Source organism: Caretta caretta, chromosome 28, assembly GCF_965140235.1.
Source record: "Caretta caretta isolate rCarCar2 chromosome 28, rCarCar1.hap1, whole genome shotgun sequence".
Taxonomy (NCBI): Eukaryota; Metazoa; Chordata; order Testudines; family Cheloniidae; genus Caretta; species Caretta caretta.
In genome coordinates, this window is record NC_134233.1 from 14,990,641 (window position 1) to 15,016,915 (window position 26,275).

At 59.4% G+C, this 26,275-nt stretch overlaps 1 protein-coding gene across 1 annotated transcript in view; it reads right to left on the reverse strand.

Annotated features, from left to right (window-relative positions):
• The window catches only part of FIS1 (fission, mitochondrial 1), a 29,283-nt gene extending 3,355 nt beyond the window's left edge, over positions 1–25,928 (reverse strand). Inside the window, exons 1-4 of the mRNA XM_048833584.2 lie at positions 25,798–25,928; positions 9,922–10,054; positions 9,543–9,619; positions 8,769–8,874 (exon numbers count right to left, since the gene is read on the reverse strand). Of these exons, the coding sequence (XP_048689541.2) occupies positions 8,769–8,874; positions 9,543–9,619; positions 9,922–10,054; positions 25,798–25,842 (361 nt within the window). The 5' untranslated portion in view covers positions 25,843–25,928. The remainder of the gene's footprint in view (positions 1–8,768; positions 8,875–9,542; positions 9,620–9,921; positions 10,055–25,797) is intronic.
• Between the last annotated feature and the right edge of the window lie 347 nt (positions 25,929–26,275).

Consider the following 26,275-nt stretch of genomic DNA (forward strand, 5'->3'; position numbering starts at 1 on the left):
GCTGCCACCCAGGAAAGACGAGGGCGAAGAAGTCTACGGCTTCAGCTCTGTCCGGGGCTGATCTAACGAGGACGTAACGAGGGCCTGCATCAAGGGAGATTGGGGTGAGGTACCGCAAAAGCCGTTCTCACTCCAAGGGGACGCGAAGCTCCAGACCAGGCGTCCAGGGGAGGTTGTGGGATCCCCGCCATTGCGGGGGTTTAAGGCTAGGTTGGCCAAAGGCCTGCCGGGCACGGCCGACGTTTAACTTGGGCCTGCCTCAGCGCGGGGGGCTGGGCAAGACGACCTCTTCCTGCCCTACGTTCCTATGATGCAGTAACAAAACCTGGGTGGAAATAAATAAGGTCGAAATGGAATTTTTCTGCGGGTTTTCCCCCCAGAACAAAATTTGCCACGGTGCTGTGAAAAGTTTCTATGCCCACCAAACAATATTTCTGGGGGGAAAAAGATTAGCCATCTGAGCCAGTTATACGGTTTGCGCTGCTCAGGATCTTGGGCGGTGGCTTTCTCTCCGTGCCCGCTATCGCTGCACCAAGGGGCTTAGTTGCTTTTGGCACTTAAGCCCAGGAGGCGCGCCCTGAGCAAATAGCTTTCATCGGGCCCTCGGCAGCCTCCAGCCGAACAATGACGCCGGCTGCCGCATCCTTGTTCTCCACTGATCTGGGGCCCTGTGGAAAATTGACCCCCTTCAAAGCCCCATTCCCAGTACAGCCACACGGGGCCCAGCCCCCGCCTGGGGATTTCTCCCCCGAGCCCCAGAGAAGAGCTGCCCCCCGTCTGCCAAGCGGGGCGGGAGTCAAAGCTGAGCAGACACGAAAGCCCTGATCCTCCGGCTGTCTGCGCACCCCACCCCGCCCTTCAGCCCATGGGGGTTTTACTCTATGGCATGTGTGACCGCTCTCGGGAATGGGACCCCCAAAACACACTGATGTGGGGTCCCAAGAACATGCCGGGAGGATCTCATGGATCTGAGACCTTGACCTTAATCACAATGGTGGGAAGGAGTGTGTGGGGGGGGTCCTACTGGTTAGAGCAGGGCGTGTGGGGTGCCAGATCTCCTGGGTTCTCTCCCCAGCTCTGGGAGGGGAGTGGGGTCCAGTGGGTTAGAGCGGGGGGGGGGCTGGGAGCCCGGACTCCTGGGTTCTCTCCCCGGCTCTGGGAGGGGAGTGGGGGCTGGTGGGTCAGAGCAGGGGGGGCTGGGAGCCAGGACTCCTGGGTTCTCTCCCCGGCTCTGGGAGGGGAGTGGGGGCTAGTGGTTAGAGCAGGGAAAGCTGGGAGCCTGGACTCCTGGGTTCTCTCCCCAGCTCAGGGAGGAGAGTGGGGTCCAGTGGGTTAGAGTAGGGGGGGCTGGGAGCCCGGAGTCCTGGGCTCTATTGCCAGCTCTGGGAGGGGAGCGGGGTCCGGTGGGTTAGAGCAGGGGGGGCTGGGTGCCAGGACTCCTGGGTTCTATTCCCAGCTCTGGGAGGGGAATGCGGTCCAGTGGGTTAGAGCAGGGGAGGCTTGGAGCCAGGACTCCTGGGTTCTCTCCCCAGCTGTGGGAGGGGAATGCAGTCCAGTGGGTTAGAGCGGGGGAGGCTGGGAGCCCGGACTCCTGGGTTCTCTCCCCGGCTCTGGGTCGGGAGTGGGACCTAGCAGGTTAATGTGGGGTGCAGGCTTGCATTGTTAGCTCCTGAGGGCCGGGAGATCCGGGTCCGGCAATCCAGGGGCCTTCCCATGCCAGAAGCGTGGGAATCACACGTGTGGCTGGGCCAACAAACGGCCCATTGTCCCGCGCGGAGCCGGCTGGGCCAGAACTGTCAGGCAGGTGCTGGGCGTCCCGCGAGGGAGGGACCCACCGCCGCACAAGGGAGTCTCTGTGCAGGTTGGCGCTGGGCCAGGCTCTGGGCCGGCGGCACCGTGTCCCCCCCACCGCTGCCCACCCTCGGAGCTGCGTGTCAGGAGCCCCGCAGGGCTGGGGAGCCCAGCCGGGGAAGGAGGGGGCCGGGTGGCCTGTGCCCAGCCCGTGGGGGCAAAAGGATGTGAAATGTCCAGGAACCGCCCCCCCCTCCGCCCCAGGGCAGAGCGAGGGGCAGCAGGAACCCCACAGCCCACATTCACTACTTGTTATTGGGGTTCGGGGAGCACCCCCACACCGGGGGCCCATTGCGCCAGGCACCGTTCCGGACCCTCCCTTGAATGGGATCAGGGCCCCCATGGGGCAGGACGCTGCAGCGACATAGTGAGAGACAGTCTCTGCCCCACAGAGCTCCTGGGGTAAGTAGACAAAGGAGAGAGGAGGAAATACAGGCCCGAGTCTCCCCACAGAGAGCGAGCTAGAGAACCCAGGAGTCCTGGCTCCCAGCCCCCCCGGCCCCCTCTAATGCACCAGGCCCCACTCCCCTCCCAGAGTCCTGGCTCCCAGCCTCCCCTGCTCTAACCCACCAGCCTCTACGCCCCTCCTAGAGCCAGGGAGAGAACCCAGGAGTCCTGGTTCCCAGCCCCGCCTGCTCTAACCACTAGACCCCACTTCCCTGCCAGAGCTGAGAACAGAACCCAGGAGTCCTGGCTCCGAGCCCGCCCTGCTCTAACCCACCAGCCCCTCCCAGAGCCAAAGAGAGAACCCAGGAGTCCTGGCTCCCAGCCCCCACCCCCGCTCTAACCCACCAGCCCCCACTCCTCTCCCAGAGCCGGGGAAAGAACCCAGGAGTCCTGGCTCCCAGTCTCTCCCCACTATACTGGCCTCACCCAGAAGCGAGCTGCGTACCCCCTCCTCCTAAAAGGCTAGTGGCCTGGCAGGTGGGTACCTCCAGGGCCTAGGCCAGGTGCCCAGCTGCGGGGTGAGCATCCCCCCCCCTTGCCCCATTGATCTTGGCACGGGTCCGGAGGCTCCCCGTGCCCCTCCCCAGCCCCGGCTGGGCTGGTACCACCCGCTGGCAGGGCCCCCCCACCCCGGGGCTGGGCTATGCTGCCCCCTCCCGTGCCCTCCTTGTGGGGGCTGCACGGGCAGCTGAGTTATCGGCCGTCAGTCAACCCCCAGCCACCCCACTGACTGGAAGCCAGGACTCCTGGGTTCTCTCCCCAGCTCTGGGAGGGGACTGGGGGGGTTAGAGCGGGGGTGGGGGGTCTGGGAGCCAGGACTCCTGGGTTCTCTCCCCATCTCTGGGAGGGGAGTAGGGGCTGGTGGTTAGAGCTGGGGGCAGGTGTCTGGGAGCCAGGACTCCTGGGTTCTCTCCCCACCTCAGGGTGACCTTGGGCCCATCTCTTTCCTTCTGTGTGCCTCAGTTCCCCCTCCCCACCCCAATCTATTAGGCTGTGTGAGCGCTGGAGGAAGAACTCCCTCGTCGTGGGTCTGTGCAACACCTGGCTCCGTGGGGACCCTGATCTCCGTCGGGGTCTGTGCAGCGCCTGGCCCCACATGGCGTGGGTGCTTGTCTCTCTGGGGTCCCAACCCTGCCCCCTCCTTAGGCCACTGGGGTTCTGGGTCCAGCTGATCCTCAAGCCGTTCCTTAGCCAGGGACCCAAGACCTCAACCCCAGCCCCGAGAGCAGCCACCCGACACCTGGGGCGAAGGGTTCTGTTCTCTGCACCGAGGACGGGGCGCCCCGGCTGGGGAGGAGCGCTCGCAGTGCCGTGAACAGCCCGGGAAGACGGCTGGCACGTGCGGTGAAGTTGCTGCTACTGGGACGCAGGCGAGCCAGGTTCAAATCTCACAGTGAGTCCCGTCGAGCGCCCCCCCCCGCCTCAGTTTCCCCATCTGGTAAATGGGATCGACAGCCCATCTCTGGAGACCGTGAGCTTTTGGGGGTACCTCATGATAGGTCTGGGCAGTGCCTGGCACAAGGGGGACCCCAATCTTGGGGGCAGCCATGCAGGACCCGGCCCGGGGGGGGGCACCCTTATCTCACATTGCGTGGCTCTGGGTGTAATAAACACACTGGGAATAACCATCGGCGACAGCGTTCCAAGGCACCCGGCAGATCCCAGATCAGCGCCCCCACCGGCCTGGGGCGTCCCTTTCCCCCTGCTAGCTCGCCCACCAGATTTGGGCTGGCAGATATTTTGGGCATTTGGGGAGTGCCCCCAGGCACACGGAGGAGCCCTCTTTGCCCATGCTTTGCTTGCAGAGTCATCCAGGAGCAAACCCTACCAGGCGGCAGGTTTGGGGCGCCCAGGGCCTTGCCCTCGGAAACCGCTCATCGGCACGAGCACGCCAGAGACGGACACTCCCCCCCTTCCCCGGGGAGTCCGCTCCAACCGCTCGCCCGCCTCGGGGGGTACAACTGGGGCCTCGTTCCCCATTGGCAGGGGCCTGGCCTTAACTCCCAGCCGTGGGTTCGGGTTCTGCCTTCCTCTGCTACAGACCAGGAAACTGGCGTCTCCACGGCTTCCGGCCACGTGCCCCCTACCGAGGTCCCCAGACGATGCTGCGGGCAGGAAGGGCTAATGCGATCCAGAGTAGGAGCGGAGAGGTGATTTTACCTCTGCATTTCGCCCTGCTGGGACCCTGGGTCCGGTTCTGGTGCCCACAGTTCGAGGAGGATGTGGATAAATTGGAGAGGGGTCAGAGAAGAGCCAGGAGAAGGATGAAAGGATTCAAAAACCTGCCTTGTCGCGAGAAACACAAGGAGCGCGCTCTATTTAGCGTAACAAGGAGAAGGTTAACTGGGGGGGGGACTTGATCCCCGTCGACAAGAATCTACACAAGGAACAACCGTTTAATAACAGGCTCTTCGGGCCAGCCAAGAAAAGTCTAACACCGGCTGGAAGTTGAAGCTAGACCAATTCAGAGTGGAAATAAGGCGTGGATTTTTAACGAGGAGGGTAACTAACCCATGGAACGATTTACCAAGGACACGGATTCTCCATCACGGATCGTTTTTCAATCAAGACTGGACATTCGTCTAAAAGATCTGCTCTGGGAATTATTTGGGCCTGTGCTCTACAGATCAGACAGATGATCACAACGGGCCCTGCCGGCCTTGGGATCTACAAATCTATGACCATAAGGATTCTTCTGGAGTGGAAATTTTCAAATCAAAGCTGGCTATTTGCTGGAAGAGATCAAGTCTAGTTCAAGGAGGGAGGAACCCAGGGCAGAACTCGGGCCTGCAGGCTGGCATCAATAGGACCTTCTGGTGCCTAGACCCACGTCTCCTTCGGGGCAGCGCCAGAGGATGGGGGGAGGAGGCCGGGAGCTCTGTCTCTTTAAACGCCCGCATGTTTCAAGGAGGGAGCTCGTAAAAAATAGCTCCAGATAAAAAGCAGATAAGGAAATACTTGGAAGACACAAGCCGTACCAATCAATAGGGTCCAGCTGACACGGAGGCCAGGGGTAAAGGGAGGATTTCACCCCCTCGAGGCAGCGAGAGCTAGTAAATGCCAGGGTTTGTTTACGCGCCTGGGATCGGCCCGAAGATCAGCATGATTTTCGCCCCCAAAAACTTGGTGGGGGGAGAGGCATCAGTGTCAGTTTTACGTATTTCTGCACATCAAACTGATTTAAAAAAACCCGACCCATTCGTTCCCACTGCGCTGTGTAAAAATATGTCCAAGTTTATGACGTTGGGGTGCGGGGGCTGGAAAAGTATGAGAATTTTCGGAGCCAAGTACAGGCCTCCAGTTCGGCGATCACAGCGTGCCAAAAACCAGCATTTGGATCCAAAAGGGGACAGACAGCAAACGTGGCTCTGATTCTCCGGCACCGGTAAGAGCGGGGGGGCCCGGCCGGTTCTGCATCTCAACTCCATTTGCTCTTTGAGCGGAGAACAAGGAAGGGGTCGGGTCTGCAACTCAACAGGGTCGCTCGAGAGGCCGGCGAGCCCGGGGCTCAGAGGCAGGAGAAGCCAAAACTCTGGTGAACGCCCCAGCAATCAGCTCTGTGCCCCTCGGCTCAAACACTTTGGAAGCGGCAGGACTCATACCCCACCCCCAGCCCCAAATGAAAAATTGGGGTTTCGCTGAAGAAAAAAAAAACATATCAGAATTTTTAAGCCCGCCCCCCAAAATCCAGTTTTTAGGAGTCCCCAAAACTCCCATCCAATTTCGACAGGGCGCCTGGAACAGCCACTTTGCACCCACTGTCTGGGAGCCTCCCCAACGTTGGTAAATTTTGTTTCAGTTCAAGTTTCCCTCTGGGGAATCATGCAAAAGCCACCGCCCAAGACCCAGGAGTTCAGAGCAGGCCAGCAGGGGAAAGTGAAGGTCGAGCCAGCCCAGCCAGGCTATGAATTACGGGCCAACGCCCAGAGGGGACAGGACCTGGCGAAGAGGAAATGCCTGGCGGGGACATTAGGAGATTCATAAGAGTTTCCTGCTCCCGGGTTTGACCGAGCGCCGAAGTCACCGCTAGAGGACGGGATCTGCGGGGGTCTGATCAAGAGGGCCAGGTGAGGGAGATTCTCGCCGACACAGACCCTTGTGTGTTATCCAGATCCAGCCGTACGTTAGGCCAGAAGGAACCATCTAGGACTTCAAGGGGCATAATTCACCCTATACCCCCTGGCGGGAGCTCACGTCTGCCCCAAAGGCAGCCCCCCTGGATCCGAAGACCCCGAGCAACGGGGAATCCTGGAGAGGAGCTGCCAGCCCCGGGCGCTCTTGGAGATGTTTGAATGCTCCGGAGCATTTTAGCCCCGGCCGGCCCAACTCTTCCACCCCGGATCCCCCGCCCCCATCCATGCAGCCCAGGATCAATCTAGCCCCGTAGGCCACAGTGTGGCCCTGGGAGCTCCTGGCCAGCGGCTTATCCCCCCATGAGCCCACGCTCTATTGCAGAGTCACCGCTGCCCAGGCTCAAGGCGCCTGGCTGGTTCCTGGATGTACAACCTTCCCGGGGGTGCCCGGATGCATTGGGGGTAGGGAGAGTGTAAAGAGCGCGTTTCCAGACTCTGACTCTCGGCCGCTTGACCTTGCGCCGTGAACATCTTTTTTAACGGAGTTTTTTTGCGTGGAACTCCTCACCCTTTATACAAGGGGGAACTAAATTCCAAGGGCTGAAACTAACCCCCTCCACATGACACATTAGCAGCAGGGTTTGAAGTCTAGACTTCACCCCAGCCTGCCTCCAAGGACGAGCTCTGGGAACTGGCAGCAGTAGAAGGTTGTTATCTCCAGAAGGGGAGAAATCAGAACACTCCATTCCGCTGACTTCACAGCCGAGGAGACCCTTGGCCACTGGCCAAGTATGGGGGCGGGGGGAAAGTAGAGCACAGGCAAAGGTCTCCCCCCCCCCCCCCCCCCGGCTTCCCATCTCAGCCCAATCCCTGGACGAAGCCAGACCCCTCTGGGGTAACATTCTGCTGAACAGCAAAGGCTGGACCACAAACCATCTGGCACACAGGGCGGCTGCCCGCTCCCCGCTATCAGCCGCTGTAGTAGGGGCAGGAACAAAACGCAATGGCCCGGCCTGCGCGAGCGACCCGCCTGCCGCGTGAAGGGGCCCAGCTGTTTACGCTGCCAGCGGCTGAATTGCTGTGGGCCGTGCCCACGCTTTTACTGGTCCTGGCCAGAGTTCAAGGACAGCCGCTTATCGCCAGAGCGGTTTATTAGATGGGAAATGAGCTCTGGCAGGTGAGAAGGGCTGGCTGGAGGGGATGGGCGGAAAGGGCCCATCGCCCGTGGCCTCGTGGCTGCAGCCGGAGAGGGGCACAGCCAGCTTTCCAAGGACTCTGATGACCCCGCTGGAGACTCCCAACCCCTCCAGCTCCTGCCGGGGTGGGGGGAGATGGTGCCCACTCTTCCAGCCAGCAATTCCCCCCACCCGCTCGCGCGGAGCCAGCTGGGAGGGGTCAAAGCCGAGGTCCCCCTACGGGTCACATCATAAACAACCTTTATTTACATTGCGAAGGCAGCGGTTAGAGCAGGGACAGGGAAGTGCGATCTGCCCTGGTGCGCGGCCGGCGAAGCCTGCAGCCTCCGGCGGGGCCGGCCCCTGCGTTCCCGCCCAGCATGAAGCGGGGCGGGGGGCAGGAAGCCCGGGGCAGCGGGGCCTGAAACGGAGGAGGTGGGCGGCCGGACTTCGGACCCTGCCCTGGCACCCGGCGGGAGCAGACAACCGCCCGCTCCCGAGCGGGGCTGGAGGCATCTCCACTCTGGGCTTCACCCCGCTCCCCCCCAGCCGCCTCCCCGCTGCCGGGGAAAGGGGGAGCCCGCCCCCGGCCCCTCTTCCCAAGTGGCCGAGCCCCCGTGGCACTGGTGAGCCAAGCTGCCCCCCTCTCCCCAGAGCGGGACCCCAGGGCAGGGAGGAATTGCCCCGGAGGGGGAAGATTCGTGACTTCGAGCGGAGCTGGCGGGAGGGGGGGGCGAGGGGACTCCCAGGATGCACCAGAGGGTTAGGATTTCGACTTGGAGATGGCCAATCCGATGAGGCCGGCCAGGCCAGCCACGCCCAATGCCATGCCGCCAACGATCGCCATGCCAACCAGGCCGTCTGCGGAGAGAAGTCGGGGCTTAGCCGGGGGGGGGGCCCCTCAGCACGCAAGGCCCCGCCCACACATCCCCGCCTCCCCCATCTGGGCCTCCCGGGTAGGCTGAGGACGGATTCACCCCAGTGCATGCTGGGAAAATCCAGCCAGCTCGCCCACCTCGCGAGCAAGGCGGGGGGGGGGGGGGCTGCAATGCATGCTGGGAGGGAGGGAAGCGCTGGGAAGATGGCCGGGGGGGGGGGGCGGCAGAGTAATCGTGGGCAGGGCCGAGAGGGTGACCCAGAGCCTGGATTTCGGGGTCAGGCGGGAAGAGGGCTGCCCGGGGCGAGCCTAGGACGGGATGGGGGGGGCGCGGGGGGGGCTGACCTTTCTGCATGGCCTTGTCGATGAGCTTTTCCAACTCCAGCGCCTGCGTGTTCTTGGGCTCCGTCTTCAGCAGCCCCCGGATGTACTTCAGGGCCTGCTCGTACTCCTGGGGGGCAGGGGGGCAGTCAGCACCCACGGTACCCCCTCCCCGGCCCCCCACCCAACAGCCGGGCCCCTCGATCCCTCCCCGCCTCCTCCCACTGATCAGCTTCGACCATCCTCCCACCCTGGGTGTCCGCTCCCTGCTCTGCCGCCCCCCATCATTCCTGGAATCCACCCCCCCCACCCCGGGGCCCAGCTCTTATCGCGCCTGTCAGCACCGCGGGGTTTCTGAGCGTTGCTGGCAGAGTCCGTAAACCCGGCCCCGGACAGTTCAGCCGGGGTTTACGCAGGCCGACGAGCCGCCCCGCTCCCCAGCCGGGATACCCTGGCTTCCCTTCTGGCGTGGGTCAGCCCCCCAATCTGCTCCCTGCCCCCCACCCCCGCATCCCTCGGCTGACACGGAGGGGGGGAAAACGGGGCACGGTTGGGGGTGAGCTGGCCCTGATCTTTGAGGGCACCCTCTCCCCCCACACCCCCGAGTCTGCCCCTCCCCTGCGCCCATATAACCAAATCCCTGCGCCCCTCGAGCCAGTCCCATGCAGGGCCCAGCCCAACTCCCCGACACAGCCACCCCCAGTCACAGCCCCCCAAGCACCTTGGTACCTTGAGGACACCCCCCCCCGCCATGCCCAGAGGGGCAGCCACGCCTCCCCCCCCCACACACACACTCACCTTCAGCCGGTAATTGCCCACAGCCAGGTAGAAAACGTAGTCCCGCTGTTCCTCCTTGCACCCTTTGGGCACCAGCTCTAGAGGGCCGAGTGGAGACAGGGTTACCGGGGGGCTCTGGCTCCAGCACCCCCGCCCCCAATTCAGGGCAACGCAGCGGGGCCGGGGACTGGCGTCAGGGGGGCGGGGAACCAGGCAGACAGCCAGAACCAAGGTGGGGCCTACAGTAGCCCTGGCCAGCCTAGACCGTGCCTTCCCCTGCCCTAACCCCAGGACCCAGAGGAGCGGGCATGCCTCCGCCGGGCGTCTGGCTCCGTGGGACTGGCTGGGCAGAGCTGCCCGGCTCCGGGGGGGGCCCCAGCCGGGCCTGGGCGTCACTCACCCTCCAGCAGGGCGATGCCCTTTCTGATGTCCTCGGTGTATTTGCTGCGCACCAAACACCAGGCGTACTCAAACTGTGTCCCCTTGGAGACCGCACCGCCGCTCAGCTCCGCCCTGTACTTCCTCTCGAACCGCTGCGGGGAGATGGCGGGGTGAGACCCCTGCCCGCCGGGACCACACACAGGGCCAGGGAGCGGGCAGGGCAAGATGGCAGGGCAGGGCCTGTCACCCCCCACCCCCAGGTGCACACAGGAGAGAGAGACACACACAGACACTTCCCCCGCTCAGGTTCAGGACTCCTGGGTTCTCTCCCCGGCTCCGGGAGGGGAGTGGGCTCTAGTGGTTAGAGCGGGGGAAGCCTAGGAGCCAGGTCGCCTGGGTTCTCTCCCCGGCTCCGGGAGGGGAGCGGGGTCTAGCTGGGGAGAGAACCCAGGCATCCTGGCTCCCCAGTGCCCCTGCTCTAGCCCCTAGTCTGCTCTGCCTTGACCACTGGCCCCTGCCGCCCACCCTGGCGCACCCCAAGGGGTAGCTGGCGCCTCCCTTAACCGCACCCGGCACAAAGTCCCCCTTGCCCCGGGGACTCGGCCCTTTTCCAGCAGGGCTGTTCCGGCAGCAGGATGGTGCTGGGCTGGGCCCCTGGCTCTGTCCCATGTGGCCAGGCATCCCTCCCCAGTGCTGGGTGCGTTCGCGCCCAGCCTCGGTCCCCCGACTCCCTGGTGGCCCAAGGGCCCCCCAGCCCTGAGAGTCACCATCCAGACCAGAAGGGGGCATTCCTGGGCGCGCTGGCTCAGCCTGGCACCTTGTATCTCTCCAGTTACCGGGGACAGGCTCAGTTTGTGGGCGCTGGCTGTGGTATGCCGCAGCCTCAGCACCCTGCCAGCGGCATAGAACCCAGGAGTCCTGGCTCCCAGCGCCCCCTGCTCTCACTACTAGACCCCGCTCCCCTCCCCAAGACGGAGACAGACCCCAAGCATCCTAGCTCTCCCCCCACCCCTGCTCTAACCACGAGCCCCCGCTCCCCTCCCCGAGCCGGGGACAGGACCCTGGTGGCTCCAGGCTGGGAAAGGGGCAGCACAGATCCCTAACCAGGAGCATTTCTGCCCCGGAGCCTGTCTCCCTCCTGGACTCGGCCTGGCTCCAAGAGGAACAAGCTCCCTCCAATTACGGGTCTCCGATGTCACATTTCACCTGAGCCAAACCACACATTCAGCTACTGCACCGGGCGTGGCCGAGCCTCGAGCTCCTGGTGTTGAGGCAGGACGGCCGGCTAGGCCACCCCCGCCCCCAAAACCCACCCCCGCTTGGCCCAGGATACCAGTCTCCTCCCACACCTCCCTCCCGCTGGCACCTCACGGGCCTTCAAACGCTCCTTTGTGTCTTGCGGGCACACCTGCAGGCTAAGTGCCTGGTATTCACGCCCTGCAGGTTGCAAGTGCTTTGGGGGATAGGATTAAAATTCAGAATGATCAGACCATTTCGCCGGTTTGCCCAGAAGTAAACAGGATGAAATTCAATAGGGACAAATGCAAAGTACTCCACTTTGGAAGGAATAATCCGCTGCGCGCACACACAATGGGCAATGACAGCCTCGGAAGGAGCACTGCGGGAAGGGATCTGGGGGTCAGAGTGGATCACAAGCTAAATATGAGTCAACAGGGTAAAGCTGTTGCAAAAGAAGCGAACACCCTTCTGGGACGTATTAGCAGGAGAGTTGCAAGCAAGAGACAAGAAGTAATTCTTCCGCTCTACTCAGGCCTCAACTGGAGGCTTGTGTCCAGTTCTGGGTGCCACACTTCAGGAAAGATGGGGACAGACTGGAGAGAGTCCAGAGCAGAGCAACAAAAATGATGAACTCAAGGGCTAGAACCTGCCCATGCATGAATCCACTTCCGCCCCGAACTACTGCAATTCCCCACTCCGGGAGGGCCCGGGCTAGACAGTCACTTAGGGCCTTGGGACTCCCCTTCCCTCACAGGCCACGGGGGAGAAGGATCGCCAGCACTGTCCTTGCAGCTCCGTATTAAGACAACAGCTCTAATCCAATCTCATGCTTCCGGGGGTCACCCGCAGGGGTCAGGAAGGAAGGAAGGATTTCCCCTCTCCCGTGCACAGCTGGATGCTGTAGGGGTTGGGGTTGCCTTCCTCTGAACCATCTAGGATCAATCACGACTGGAGATAGGCCACTGCACAGGGTGGGCCAGCAAAGCCTCTTTCTAGCTGCCTGGTTTTTGCTCATAAGTTCGGGGTCCAGCCCACCACCAAATCGGGGCTCAGCAGGGAATTTCCCCCAGGTCAGATTGGCCGGGACGCTGGCGTTTTTTCCCCCCCGCTTTCCTCTGCGGCGCGGCGAGTGGGCCGCCTGCTGGATCCCCCGGGCATGTCTCGCCTTCTCAATTCCCTGTCCCGGTCTCTCCCGCACTCCATCTGCGGCGCACAACAATCGAGTCTCCTGAGGACAGAAATGTTTGGTTTGGCCTGGGCTACCCAGGAGGTCAGGCTAGACGATCTAACGGGGCCTTCCGGCCTGAAACCTCTGTGACACCTCTAAAATCTCCCCCTGCCTTCACGTCTCTGCCCCCCGCGCCCTCTTCCCATCCCCGGGGCTAAAGCGATTGGCAGATAAACAATTAACCCTACAGCCTTCCGCCCCACGGAGGTTAACGGGGGAAGAGGGGGGATTTCCCCCGCTCGGCTTCCCCATTCCCCACCCTCAGCGTGACTGACGCCGGGGCCGCATTTGGAAGGCCGTCTTCACCATCACGCACGCGCCCCGCTACTGCCAAGCGAGATCCGGCAGATCTGAACATGCCACCAGCCACGTGCGCACGCCAGGCGAGCCAAGCCGGGCCTGGCACCCTCCCCCCCCCCCGCCCTAAAGCTGTGTTTGATAAACAGAGCGGAGAGGCGGGGCCCAGCCAGTCAAGGAAGTCAGATGAGGGCTATGAAATGCTCTTTTCATTGTAGGCTTCCGCCCCCCCCCCCCCCCACCACCACCAGGGAGGAAATTAAACCCGGATTACTTTGTTTCAACACCCCCAGGGTTGCAACATAACCGCGCAGGAGCTGGGAAATCGCAAACAAGGCTAACACGGCGAGCGCTGCTGGGCCGCCCGCTCGCGGCTTTCCCCGCTGGCCGCCCACGTCCTGCCCGCCATTCTCCCAGGCGGGCAGCGAGGCCTAGTAGACGGAGCACCGGGACACCGGACACCTGGGATCTATTCCCAGCGCTGTTGGGTGACCGCGTCCCCTGCTGTGCCTCAGTTTCCCCCGTCTGGAAAACGGAGAGAAGAATCCCGACCTTTGTGAAGCTCCGGGGATTATTTTAACAAACCATCCCACAAAGTCGGTGACTAAGCAAGCGTCATGGCAGATTCTCCGTCTCTTAGCATGTCCGGAGCTGGGCTGGCTGGCTTTCAGGAAGAGAAGCCGGTTACTGGGCTCCATCCGGAGGAAGTGGGTATAATTTCAAGGCCCGGGATAGCGACAATGTCCAACCAGACGATCTGACGGTCCCTTGCGAGTCTCCAAGCCCCAGCCACAACAGCAAGGGGACGTGGGGGTGAGCTCAGAGGACATGAAGGGTTCATTACAGCCTCATTCCCAGGGGGTAAAGGCCAGTTAAACCACAATGGGCCGGGGACTGGAGGGCAGCCCAGATCGGGGTGGAGGGGAGCGGTGTACCATTGCGCACTGGGCGGTTACATCAGTGATCACAGCATTGCACGAGGGCCAACGTTTGTGCCGCAGCAGCCGTGCGAGGACGTGCGAGGCTCGGAGCCCAGGGCCAGCAGGGAGCCAGGGCTGCGGGGTGCCAGCCAGACCTCACCTGGTGTCCAGTTCTGGTCGCCCCCCGTTCCGGGAAGGGGAATCCAAAGAGGACTGGGGCAGAGAGGGGCTGCTGGTCTGAGCAGGGGAACGGGGAGCCAGGCTCACGGGAGGAGAACGGAAGAGCAGGGCCAAGCCTGGCAACATGCAGCTTGAGAGGAAGGCTGGTTGCTCCGTCTACATCAGGGGTGGGCAAACTTTTTGGCCCAAGGGCCACATAGGGGTTCCAAAACTGTATGAAGGGCTGGGCAGGGAAGACTCTGCCCCCCCCAAAACAGCCTGGGCTCCTCCCCCTATCTGCCCCCCCCACTTCCCACGCCCTAACTGCCCCCCCTGCTCCTAGTCCCCTAACCGCACCCCCACCCCCGGGACGCCACTCCCCATCCCCTGACTGCTCTGACCCTTATCCACACCCCCACCCCCTGACAGGCCCCCCCAGGACTCTACCCCCTATCCAACCCCTTCTGCTCCTTGTCCCCTGACTGCCCCGACCTGTATCTATACCCCCGCCCCCTGGGACTCCCATGCCTATCCAACCCGCCCTGTTCCCCGTCCCCTGACCGCCCACCTGAACCTCCGCCCCATCCAACCCCTGCCCCCGCCGCACCCCCCAGCCCCCTGTCCCCTGACTGCCCCAACCCCTATCCACACCCCCGCTCCCTGACAGGTGCCCCCAGACTCCCCGCCCCTATCCAACCCGCCCTGTTCCCCGTCCCCTGACCACCCACCTGAACCTCCGCCCCATCCAACCCCCGCCCCCGCCGGCCCCCTGTCCCCTGACTGCCCCAACCCCTATCCACACCCCCGCTCCCTGACAGGTGCCCCCAGACTCCCCGCCCCTATCCAACCCCCCCTGTTCCCCGTCCCCTGACCGCCCACCTGAACCTCCGCCCCATCCAACCCCCCCCCCGCTCCCTGTCCCCTGACCGCCCCCCCGGGACCTCCTGCCCCTTATCCAACCCCCAGCCCTAGCCCCAGCCCCCTTACCATGCCGCTCAGAGCGGCAGGACTGCCAGCCACGCCGCCCGGAGCCAGCCACGCCGCCCGGAGCCAGCCACGCCGCCCGGAGCCAGCCACGCCGCCCGGAGTGCTAGCAGTGTGGCGAGCTGAGGCTCCGGGGGAGAGGGGACAGGGAGGGGCTGGGGGGGAGCCTCCATGGCCGGGAGCTCAAAGGCCAGGCAGGAGGGTCCCGCGGGACGGATGTGGCCCGCGGGCCATAGTTTGCCCCCCTCTGGTCTACGTACAATCGATGAAAGGGGGACCCCAGGGAGGGGGAGGGAAAAGCCACTGAAGCTAAAGGACAACGTTGGCCCAAGAATAAACGGGGGATGATCAAGGAAGGCTGCAAAGGAGAAGCAGCTTTCATAGGATCAAGGACCTAACTCGTGTGACGATGGAACCGGACGCTTTCACGGCTGGCTGCAAGAGCAGGGACTGGACTCCCTGACACAGACCGTCTCGTCCCGGCCGCGCTCCTGGCAAGGGCCTCTGGGGCCCCCTGCTGGCCTTTCGCAGGTGCTCGTACCCGCACGGAGAACACAAAATTCGGCAAGGAGAAGACACTGCATGGATTCAGAGGAGCAGGGCCCACTGATCACAGCCCCGGCTGCCCTCCTGTGTCCCAAATGAACCGGATCCGCTCTTCCAGAAAGCCATCCAGCCGTGACTTAGACACGGGGAATCCTCCGCGGCCCTTGGGCAGGCGTTCCAATGGGTAACTCCCCTCGCCGGGAAAAAAACAGCATCCGATTTCTCGTCTGGCTTTCTGGAGCTTCACTGGATCTCCATGGCCCTTTGCTTGCTAGATGGAAGAGCCTGCTATCAAATTCACCTAAACTGGACTCAAGTCACCCCTCAACCCATCGGGTAAGCTCCACGGGTTGATCTCCCAGAGTCTCCCGCTCTCAGGCCGGTTCTCCAATCCCTCCATCCTTCCCGAGGCTCTCCTCTGGCCCCTCTCCAACAGATCAACCTACTTCTGGAACTGCGGGCCCCAGAACTGGACACAGGAGTCCCACAGCGGTCGCACCACCGGCCAAATCACCTCCCTGCTCCAACGTGAGATTCCCCCGTTTTACGCATCCTGGGACCACATTCACCCTTTTGGCCACAGCGCCGCACGGGGATCTCATCTCCAGCTGATTATCCACTACGATCCCCACGCCCTTTGCAGAGTCCCTGCGTCCCAAGACAGAGCCCCCGACCCTCTAAGAACGGCCGATATTCTCGGTGCCTTTTCCTGTGTGACACTGCCAAGCTATGACCCCGACACTAGGAGATAGGGACCTGACTGAGGCATTTAGAGTCATGAAGAGATAGAAGATCAGACTCGGCCTTGGTTGGCTCTTCTGGAAATAGGACAACGGCACCGTGAAAAAGCTAGAAATGTGGTTAGTGTTATCAAGAGATATTAGAGTGATAAGAATGCGTTTAGACTTTACAGAATGCCTGTAGGATGCTGCATGTATTCATCCTGCTTACCACATCTGTCTCTCATGGCAAAAGGCAGCATTTAAATGTTTGCTCTGGGACTATAAAAATGTTGGCTGAGACCGTAAAGCCACACAGCCAGGGGAGACGCATTACCAAGTGTGAAACGCTCATTTACCACAAGAGGGGTGATCTTCTCCCCAACCAAAGAGGGTCTGCAGGCATCAGACAAGCCATGGCGGATGAAAGAATTGGCTGGTGGCTTCCCCCACACCCACGAAGAGGAGACATGCACAAGCCCGAATCCCATCACAGCTTGAACACTCAGGGAAGGGAATAAAAATGCCTGTTAAAGAGAAATGAGTACCTTTATACCAAGGGGTCTCCAACAGGATGGATTTGATTTAAATCACTAATCAGGAAGACTCGATTTAATCATGAATTTCTACATAAAAGTGCATTCTTGTTGTTGTTATAACCTTAATGCATATTCTTCACAACTCAGAGAGAGATGGGACCCAAACTGGGTCTCTTTTTCAGCCTGCTCCCATTATAGGTTTTCCCTTCTAGTGAGAGAATGGTACGGTAGATCTCAAATCAATGAAGGCTACACTCAGAAAGACCTCAAGACTTCTGGAATATGCTGCTCAGTGTTGCTTTTGTTTCTACTGCCTGTCCCTCCCTTCTCACATTTATCTCCAGACTTCTTCTCCTTGTCCAGATCTATTCCGCCCCCAACCATCTTCTATTCATTGAACTTTTGGAAACTTTGCACTTTTAAAGAGGTTAAGGGATTGACCCTGTGCGCACAAATTTGCAGAGGGACAACAGGATTGAGGTCATAGAATCATAGAATATCAGGGTTGGAAGGGCCTCAGGAGGTCATCTAGTCCAACCCCCTGCTCAAAGCAGGACCAATCCCCAATTAAATCATCCCAGCCAGGGCTTTGTCAAGCCTGACCTTAAAAACTTCTAAGGAAGGAGATTCCACCACCTCCCTAGGTAACGCATTCCAGTGCTTCACCACCCTCCTAGTGAAAAAGTTTTTCCTAATATCCAACCTAGACCTCCCCCACTGCAACTGGAGACCATTACTCCTTGTCCTATCCTCTTCTACCACTGAGAATAGTCTAGATCCATCCTTTTTAGAACCACCTCTCAGGTAGTTGAAAGCAGCTATCAAATCCCCCCTCATTCTTCTCTTCTGCAGACTAAACAATCCCAGTTCCCTCAGCCTCTCCTCATAACTCATGTGTTCCAGACCCCTAATCATTTTTGTTGCCCTTCGCTGGACTCTCTCCAATTTATCCACATCCTTCTTGTAGTGTGGGGCCGAAAACTGGACACAGTACTCCAGATGAGGCCTCACCAGCGTCGAATAGAGGGGAACGATCACGTCCCTCGATCTGCTGGCAATGCCCCTACTTATACATCCCAAAATGCCATTGGCCTTCTTGGCAACAAGGGCACACTGCTGACTCATATCCAGCTTCTCGTCCACTGTCACCCCTAGGTCCTTTTCCGCAGAACCGCTGCCGAGCCATTCGGTCCCTAGTCTGTAGCTGTGCATTGAGTTCTTCCGTCCTAAGTGCAGGACCCTGCACTTATCCTTATTGAACTTCATCAGATTTCTTTTGGCCCAATCCTCCAGTTTGTCTAGGTCCCTCTGTATCCTATCCCTACCCTCCAGCGTATCTACCACCCCTCCTAGTTTAGTATCATCCGCAAATTTGCTGAGAGTGCAATCCACACCATCCTCCAGATCATTTATGAAGATACTGAACAAAACCGACCCCAGGACCGACCCCTGGGGCACTCCACTTGACACCGGCTGCCATCTAGACATGGAGCCATTGATCACTACCCGTTGAGCCCGACAATCTAGCCAACTTTCTACCTACCTTATAGTGCATTCATCCAGCCCATACTTCTTTAACTTGCTGACAAGAATACTGTGGTCTGTTATTTCTCACCTCTCTATATTAGTTATTTATTGATTTTAAAACATTTTTGCTGTTAACAAGCATGTTATCTCTGGGGACACAAATCCACAGTTTGCGACCTGCAAGACTAAGCATCTCTGAGGGTATCTTCTAGACGGAGCACTGAGTCCCATTGGGTTGACAGAAAGATTAACCTAAATAATCTATACAGAAGCCCCCGGAACCCCATAAGATTGGGTCCCTAATCCATGAACCATAGGAACTCATCTACAAAACTTTTCTTAAACATTACATGGATATATTGTCTCACACTACAGAATTAGAATTTGTAATCCCTATTCCAATAGGAGATATCCTTCAGCTATAATGTATCTTAATTAAAGCTATCTTTAGATACGTTTTTTTCCCCAAAAAGCATTTTATCAAAAAAATCCGATTTAAATAAAAAAAATCTGATAAAAAAAATCATTGATTTTTATCCACACTGGTCTCAAACTGCAGTACCCCCAACCCCGTAGCAGTATTTTTGGTGATCGCATGACCCCCCCCCACCCCCCCAATAGCCTTGCAACTCCCAGTTTGAGAAACGCTGCCCTATGCTATCAGGACACTGAAGGGCAGTGATTCCTAGAATTGGCCCTAAAGGACATAATAACTTGCTTATTATAGAAGCTTCTCTAACGTTTTGAACTTAAGTTTGTGCCGTGTGTGTGTGTGTGTGTGACCTGCTTTAACCTTGCAAATAACTCGTTTCTTTGTTCTAGTTTAAAAAAAATCGTTTATCGACAAGTTGTGATTGTGAAATCTATACGTCTATTGTTTTGTCTTCCTGGTCCCCACATCTCTGTTCTTTATCTGTCTGGTTCTTCGATTGTTTGTATCCGTGACATAACTAATTTTGCTACATGTAAATCAGCGAAGGGGGGGGGGTATGACTGGTTAAAGAATTGTTTTATACTATGTTGGGATTGGTTAGAGAATAGTTTAGTAATATTTTAGTAAAATGATGGGTTAAGGCAGAGGTTCTCAAATTTTAGCAATCCGAGGACCCCCATTTTGATTTAAAAATTTTTGAGGACCCCCCAAGCCCCTTGATCAGCCCCTGTCCCTGCCTTGGCTCTACGCCTTTCCCCAAGGCGACACCCCATCCCTGACCCTTCCCGCCCCAAGCGAACAGCTGTTCCACGGGGTGCAGGAGACACGGGTGGGGAGGGGGCAGAGTTGATCAGCAGCCCCGGACATGACTCGCGGACCCCCTGGGTCTGCGGACCCGTTTGAGAAACCCTGGGTCAGGACATAGCTAAGCAAGACTCAAGTTTCACTGTATAAATGGGTCCAAAAGGAAATTCTTGGGAACCAACTGCAGGGGACAGTCCCAAGATCAGAGCTGCCAGACCTCAACAGTCTGCCAATGACACCGAGCAGAAGCTGGAGTCCCCGGATGACCTGATCCTGACCGGACAGCAGGAAAAGTTTAGCTTTCTATGCTTTGGGGACTGTTAATAAATCAAGGTTAAGGGTATTACCGTGTAAGGTTCTTTCGCTTGTAAAAGACCCCGCAGACCCCTGAGTCCACAGGGAATGGGTGTTATACCCTGAGGAGTAAAGTTGGGTGTCTTATGAGCCCCACAGCCATCTGTATCACGCCCCCCATTTGTGCCACCATAATAGGTAGTGGGTCAGCTTTGCCAGCAGAATTCCCCTCCCCCTCCCCGAAGGCTTTCTAGACTAGACAAGGCCACTGGCTCAGGGCCCGTAACCCGCTACCAGCCCCCAAACAATGAGCCCTTTGCTCCTTTCGATTGTTTACTCCAGAGTCCCTTGGCACGGACGACGGCTTCACTCGCGCTCCCAGGCGCGCGCCAGCCCCCGGGCTGCCCGGTTCAACGGGCAAAAGGAAGAACGGCGTTTCCTTCGTAGTTTGAAATAAGGTTTCTGGCAGCGCTGAGCTGGCCCCGGGATCACTGGGCCCAAAAGCTCTGTCTATGCTCCACAGCTAATCCCAATGCACACAGATAACTGCCCCATGGCGCTCACTGGCGCAGGGGGTGGGAGAGAACAAGGGGGAATCCTTGGGCAAGTCAGTGAAGCACTGTGCCTCAGTTTCCCCATTTCTATAGCAGGGAAAACAGTGCTGCCCTGCCTCACAGGGAGGATCAATACAGTCAAGATGGTGAGGCATGCAGCCCCTCAAGGCGCCTTACCAGGCTGCACGGAGAACTGGGGCATCCTGACGCTCAGGGAACTGCTCCTTTAAGGCATCGGCGCTGCAAGCTCGGCATATGCTTCCTCCTCCCGTCAGCCCACGAGACACGCCGTTAGACTTCTCGAGAGAGGGAGGAGAGAGGTCTGACGACCGGTGAACGGGGCCGACCGAGGCTCATACGATCCGATCCCAGCTTTGCGTGGGACGTTCCGGTCCCATACGGCCGCTCGGGCTCAATGCATCCACAGCCCCACCTGGACGCTGGGATAAGGCGCTGCCCTGCTTCACCGACTCCCCTCCCACCCCCACGCAAACGCAGCCCCAGCCTCAGGGACCTGAGAGACGCTGCAGGGAGGAAATGCGACACCTCCCAACCCAGCAGACCCACATAGCTGGATGAACCCTCGCTCAGCGATCACTATTCACCCAGCGCTTCGACCGCTAATCCCGCGGGGGCCAGAGACATCTGAACCTGCTCTCCAGCCCGGCCACACAGCTCCTTCCCACGCGGCAGCGAGAATGGCCTTGTCTCACTGGAACGACGCCAACGGGTTTCCACCCATTTCGCTCGGCAGCGCAAAGCAGACGGCACCAGTCGCGGGCGGAAGGGAAGTGATACTCTGCACGGATTAGGCCTCAACTGGAGGATTGTGTCCAGTTCTGGGCGTCACATTTCAGGAAAGAGGTGGGACAACTTGGAGGAAGTCCAGAGAAGAGCAAGAAAAACGATTCAAGGTCTAGAAAACTTGACCTAGGAGGGAAGATTGAAAACACTGGTTTTGTTTAGTCTGGAGAAGAGAAGACGGAGAGGGGACAGGAGAACAGTTTTCAAGGACATAAAAGGTGGTTACAAGGAGGAGGGAGAAAAATTGTTTTCCTTAACCCCTAAGGACAGGACAAGAAGCAATGGGCTTAAATTGCAGCAAGGGCGGTTTAGGTTGGACGTTAGGAAAAACTTCCCGTCAGGGTGGTTAAGCACGGGAATAAATTGCCTAGGGAGGCTGTGGAATCTCCATCATTGGGGATTTTTCAGAGCAGGCTGGACAAACACCTCTCAGGGATAGTCTAGATAATACTTAGCCCTGCCTTGAGTGCAGGGGATGGGACTAGATGACTTCTCGAGGTCCCTTCCAGTCCTACCATTCAATGATTCCCCCATATTTGCAACCATTACTGGAATCCTGAACCCACGTGCAGGGTCCTCCATTCCAGAAGGATTTGGATAAACTGGAGGAGGTTCAAAGAATAGCCATGAGAACGACTAAAGGGTTAGAAGAAGCATGCCTCCAGCAGCTCAAAGAGAAGGTTAACGGGTGACTTGATCTATAACCACCTACATGGGAACAGAAATTTAATAATCCAAGACTCTTCTTCAGAGAGTCTAAGGGCAGAAGGCACCATTGCGATCATCCAGTCAGACCTCCTGTGTAACAGGTCATCGGATGCCCTGAATTAATTCCAAGTTGAACTAGAGCAGGTATGTCGCCTTAATTTAAGAATCCACCACAGCCCTTGGGAACTTTTCCCAATGGTGAATTCCTCCTCGCTGGTAAAATTTCACACCTTCTTTCCTGTTAGAATTGCTCCAGCTTCAACTTCAACTTCTGGATCATCTTAGACTTTTGTCTATTAGGTCTGCACGCTTCCCATCGATAAGTACTTACATGGGAACAAGTCTAATCATCGGCTCTTTAGCCCAGCAGACAAAGGTCGAACAAGATCCAACAGTTGGGAATGGGCGACAGGGGATGGATCACTTGACGATTACCTGTTCTCTTCATCCCCTTTGGGGCACCTGGCATCGGCCACTGTCGGAAGACAGGACACTGGGCTAGATGGACCTTTGGTCTGAGCCAGTGCGGCCGTTCTAATGACGAATTCAGACTAGAAATAAAGCACCAAACAACCAGAACCACTTCCCAACAGCTGTGGTAGATTCTCCATCGCTGGCGATTTTGAACTCCAAATGGAATGTTTTTCTGAAATGTCCGCTCTCGTTCAAACAGGCATTCATCATTCGGGCCTGTGTTACACAAGAGGTTTCCTGATGATCCCTTCTGGCCTTGGAATCTGGGAATTAGCCACCTTCAATAATCAAAATACTAGACACCACCCTAGAAGACGGTCCCCGCTGCGGTTACGAAACCCGCAGCACTGCTCTCCCTTCACTCTGGCCTCCACAAACATCTTCGCAAAACCACAGAAGGCCTAGTCAGGAAATCAGCATTTCCCAGCCTCCTCCAGCTCACAAAGAAGGCAACAAACAGAGCCATCCCATCTACAGCGGAGTTAATTACTGCTTAATTGACTCATGAGCAAGCCACAAGCAAGACTCAGAGCTGACAACCTTAAGCAACCAGAGCCAACTCCCCGAAGAAAGCAGTCGATTCTCCATCCCTTGACATCTTCCAAACCAGACTTTCTGGAATATGCTTTAGTCGTGCACAAGTTCTCAGGCTCAACCCAGGGGGAACTGGGTGAAAATTGCCAGCCTGTGATAGACAGGAAGTCAGACTAGAGCAACAAGGAGTCCGGTGGCACCTTAAAGACTAACAGATTTATTTGGGCATAAGCTTTTGTGGGTAAAAAAACTCACTTCTTCAGATGCAACTAGAGCAGTGTGTCTTGACCTATTTGATAGCTTGCAGCCTTCCTACACTGTATCAGGGAAATCTCAGGGACCAGTGCCAGTCCACAGATCGGTCGTTGAGGAACACTGGACTAGATGACCTATGGTCCCTTCGGATCTATGCTCAGTTCTTCCCACTGGGTCCCAGTCAGCTACCAACGCCAGCGTAAGGCCTTTGACATGATCTTCAAAGCAAGCCCCAAGACCGAGTTTTGAGCCATGAACCACCACGACAGCTGCACTTCTCTGGGGCAACGCAGATCCCAAAGCCCTGGAGGGAACCGCACGAGAGCTGGGGACGAAGCATTCTCTGGAGAGGGGATCCAGCTACGGAACAATCTTCCTGCAGAAATCAGGAGAGTTCAGAGTCTGAGCACCTTTAGGAAACACAGGAAGACCTACCTCTTGGAAAATGACTCGGCCAAAAGAATGACGCTTGGCTTGGCACGTCTTTCTACTCAATTAACTCCCAGTCAAGTGAAACAAACAAAACCTCCCCCAAAATTAACAACCATCCCTGAAACAGATGAATTAACCCGCCCCCAAATAGTATTTAAAAATCCCACAACCAAAGCGCCTCCTCTAACCAGAGGTTTGACCCCAAAGAGGAAGAATGCACCAGAGACACTGCCAAAGTCTTCTAGGGTCTTGGCCAGCAGAACAAACCCCTAAAGTAGATGGAAAGAGCCTGCGTCATCTAGACCGACAAGGAATAACTCCAGATCTAATAGAAAACCCCAATAATCCTCATTCTCAACAGGGCAGCAACTTTGCTGGCATGGTCCCTAGAGAGGGAGGGAAACTGCGTATTGCTTGACTAAGGCCAAAATTGTAACTGGGTTCGCAAAAAGAATTAGATAAGTTCCTGGAGGATAGGTCCATCGATGGCTACTAGCCAAGACGGTCAGCGAGGCAACCCCATGCTGTGGGTGTCCCCAAGCCTCCGACTGCCAGAGGCTGGGAGTGGAGGACAGCGGATGGATCATTCGATCCTCGCCCTGTTCTGTTCATTCCCCCTGGGGCACCTGGCACTGGCCACTGTCAGAGACAGGATACTGGCTAGATGGACCTCTGGTCTGACCCAATGGGGCCGTTCAGATGTTCAGTCACTGGATCTCTTCCAGCAAGGCAGCCAGTCTGCGTCTGAATATACAAGCTTGTTCCAATTGTTAATCAGCCTAATTGAAAACACTGGTGGCCACTTTTTGGCGGGGGAGGGGGTTAAGGCTGCCCATTTCACCCCATGTCAGCCAAGCCCCAACAACAACACGCAGAGGTGGCTTGTCGCTTTGTTCGGGCAACCCTCTCACGCGGGGCGGGGCGGGGCGGGGCAGGCCCTTCCACGTCGCTCACGCTGACGGCCGGGGAAGAGAACGCAAAACCCCAGAGCTCTGCCCAGGGCTTGGATTTCCCGATCCCCACCCCAGAGTAGCCCTCCCCACGGCCTTGCCGCACAAGTCCCCGGGCAGGCCCTTTACATCGCTTACCGCATCCCACCATGGGGGCATGATCCCCAGCCATCCCTTCCCCCTCCACACACACACACACTCTTGGAGGCACCTGGCTTACAGCAGGGTGTATAAGGGGGACCGGGGCGGGGGGGGTCACAGCATCCAAGGAAGAACAACACAGAATTTTGCTCGTAGGAAGCGCCTCCTCCAGCCCAGGAGCCCGAGACGCCCGCAGGAGAGAAAACCAGTAAAACCCAAACACACAGGCACCTGCTCCATCAGTGTGGAGCGGGGTACAATGGGACCAGAAGGGGAGTGGGGCAGGTTATTCAAGGGGAGCAGGGGATGGTCTCAGGGAGGAGAGGCCCCGAGGAAAGCCCCAGGGCACGGTGGGGTGGGGGAACCCGGCAGGGAGAGACTCAGGGCCGGGATACGGGGGGGGGGGGCAGGGCCGACCGTCAGTGGGACCTGGGGGAGCAGAAGCCTCAGAAGGGAGGGGGCGGGCGCTGGGAGGGAGAGCTGGAGGGGGTGGCCCCAGGGCAGGGGGATTCAGTGGACAGGACCACGGGATAGGCTCAGGGGAAGGGGCGTGAACTGAAGGCTCGGGGGGAGTGACCCCTGGGTAGGGGATCCGGGGGTTGGGCTGGACAGGGAGGGCTGGGGGGGAGAAGGGGAGGTCCTGGGTAAAGATGGCAGGGGTGGGGCCCAGGTAAGGAGGATGCGGGGCCGGGGAGCGGGGCCTGGGGAAGGGGGATCCCGGGCGGGGGGCGATGGGAGAGCGGGGGGCAGGAGGATGGGGCGGCGGGGCCCTGGGAGGGCCACGGGGTGGCCAAGAGGCGGGGCCCAGGGAGTGGGGCCCTGGGGGGTGATGGGGGGGTCTGGGGGCGGGGCCGGGAAGGTGATGGGGGGCGGGGCCCGGGGGGGGAAGAACGAGGGGGCGATGGGGGTCATGGGACAACGGGGGAGCGGGGCCCAGGGAGGGGGAGACCGGGGGGAGTCATGGGGGTGAGGCCCGGGGAGGACTGGGGGCAATGGGGGGCGACGCCCGGGGCGGGAGAGGACGGGGGGGGTGGGGGGCGAAGGGGGGCGGGGCCCGGGGAGGGGGAGCCCGGGGGGGCGATGGAGGGGTCTGGGGGGGCGGGGCCCGAGGAGGGGGAGCCCGGGGGGGGCGATGGGGGGTGTCTGGGGGGGCGGGGCCCGGGAGGCCGGGGGGGCGCTGGGGGGCGGGGCCCGAGGAGGGGGAGGCCGGGGGGGCGATGGGGGGTGTCTGGGGGGGCGGGGCCCGGGAGGCCGGGGGGGCGCTGGGGGGCGGGGCCCGAGGAGGGGGAGGCCGGGGGGGGCGATGGGGGGAGGCCGGGGGGGCGGGGGCCGGGCGGGGGGCGGGGCCTCTCACCAGCAGATCCTCCACCGCCACCACCTCGCTCAGCACCGACTCCATCGCGGCCCCGCCCCCCGGAAGCAGCCGCCGCCTCGGACCTGGACCTGGACCTGGACCTGCAGCTCGCCCCGGAACCGGAAACCCGCCCCCGCTCTGCCCCCGCCCCCGCCCCCGCCCCCGCCCACCGCTCGGGCGCAGGCGCCGTTTCGCTCCTGGCGGCTCCTGGCCCGGCTGCGGAGCGGGAAAGGGAAGGGGTGCTTTGGGCCAAGGCGGCCACCGTCCCGGCCCGGGAGGACACGCCCCTCCGGGCGGTGCCTGTTACCATGGCGCCCGCGCGGCCCTTACGTGACGTGGGCGTGGGGAGATGCTGAACACGCCCCCTTAGTTACCATGGGAACGGGACGCTCCCACAGGGACACCACCCCTTTGGGGGGCGTGCCCAGCATCCCGTTCCCATGGCAACACAGGGCCCCCCCTTTGGGGGGCGTGCCCA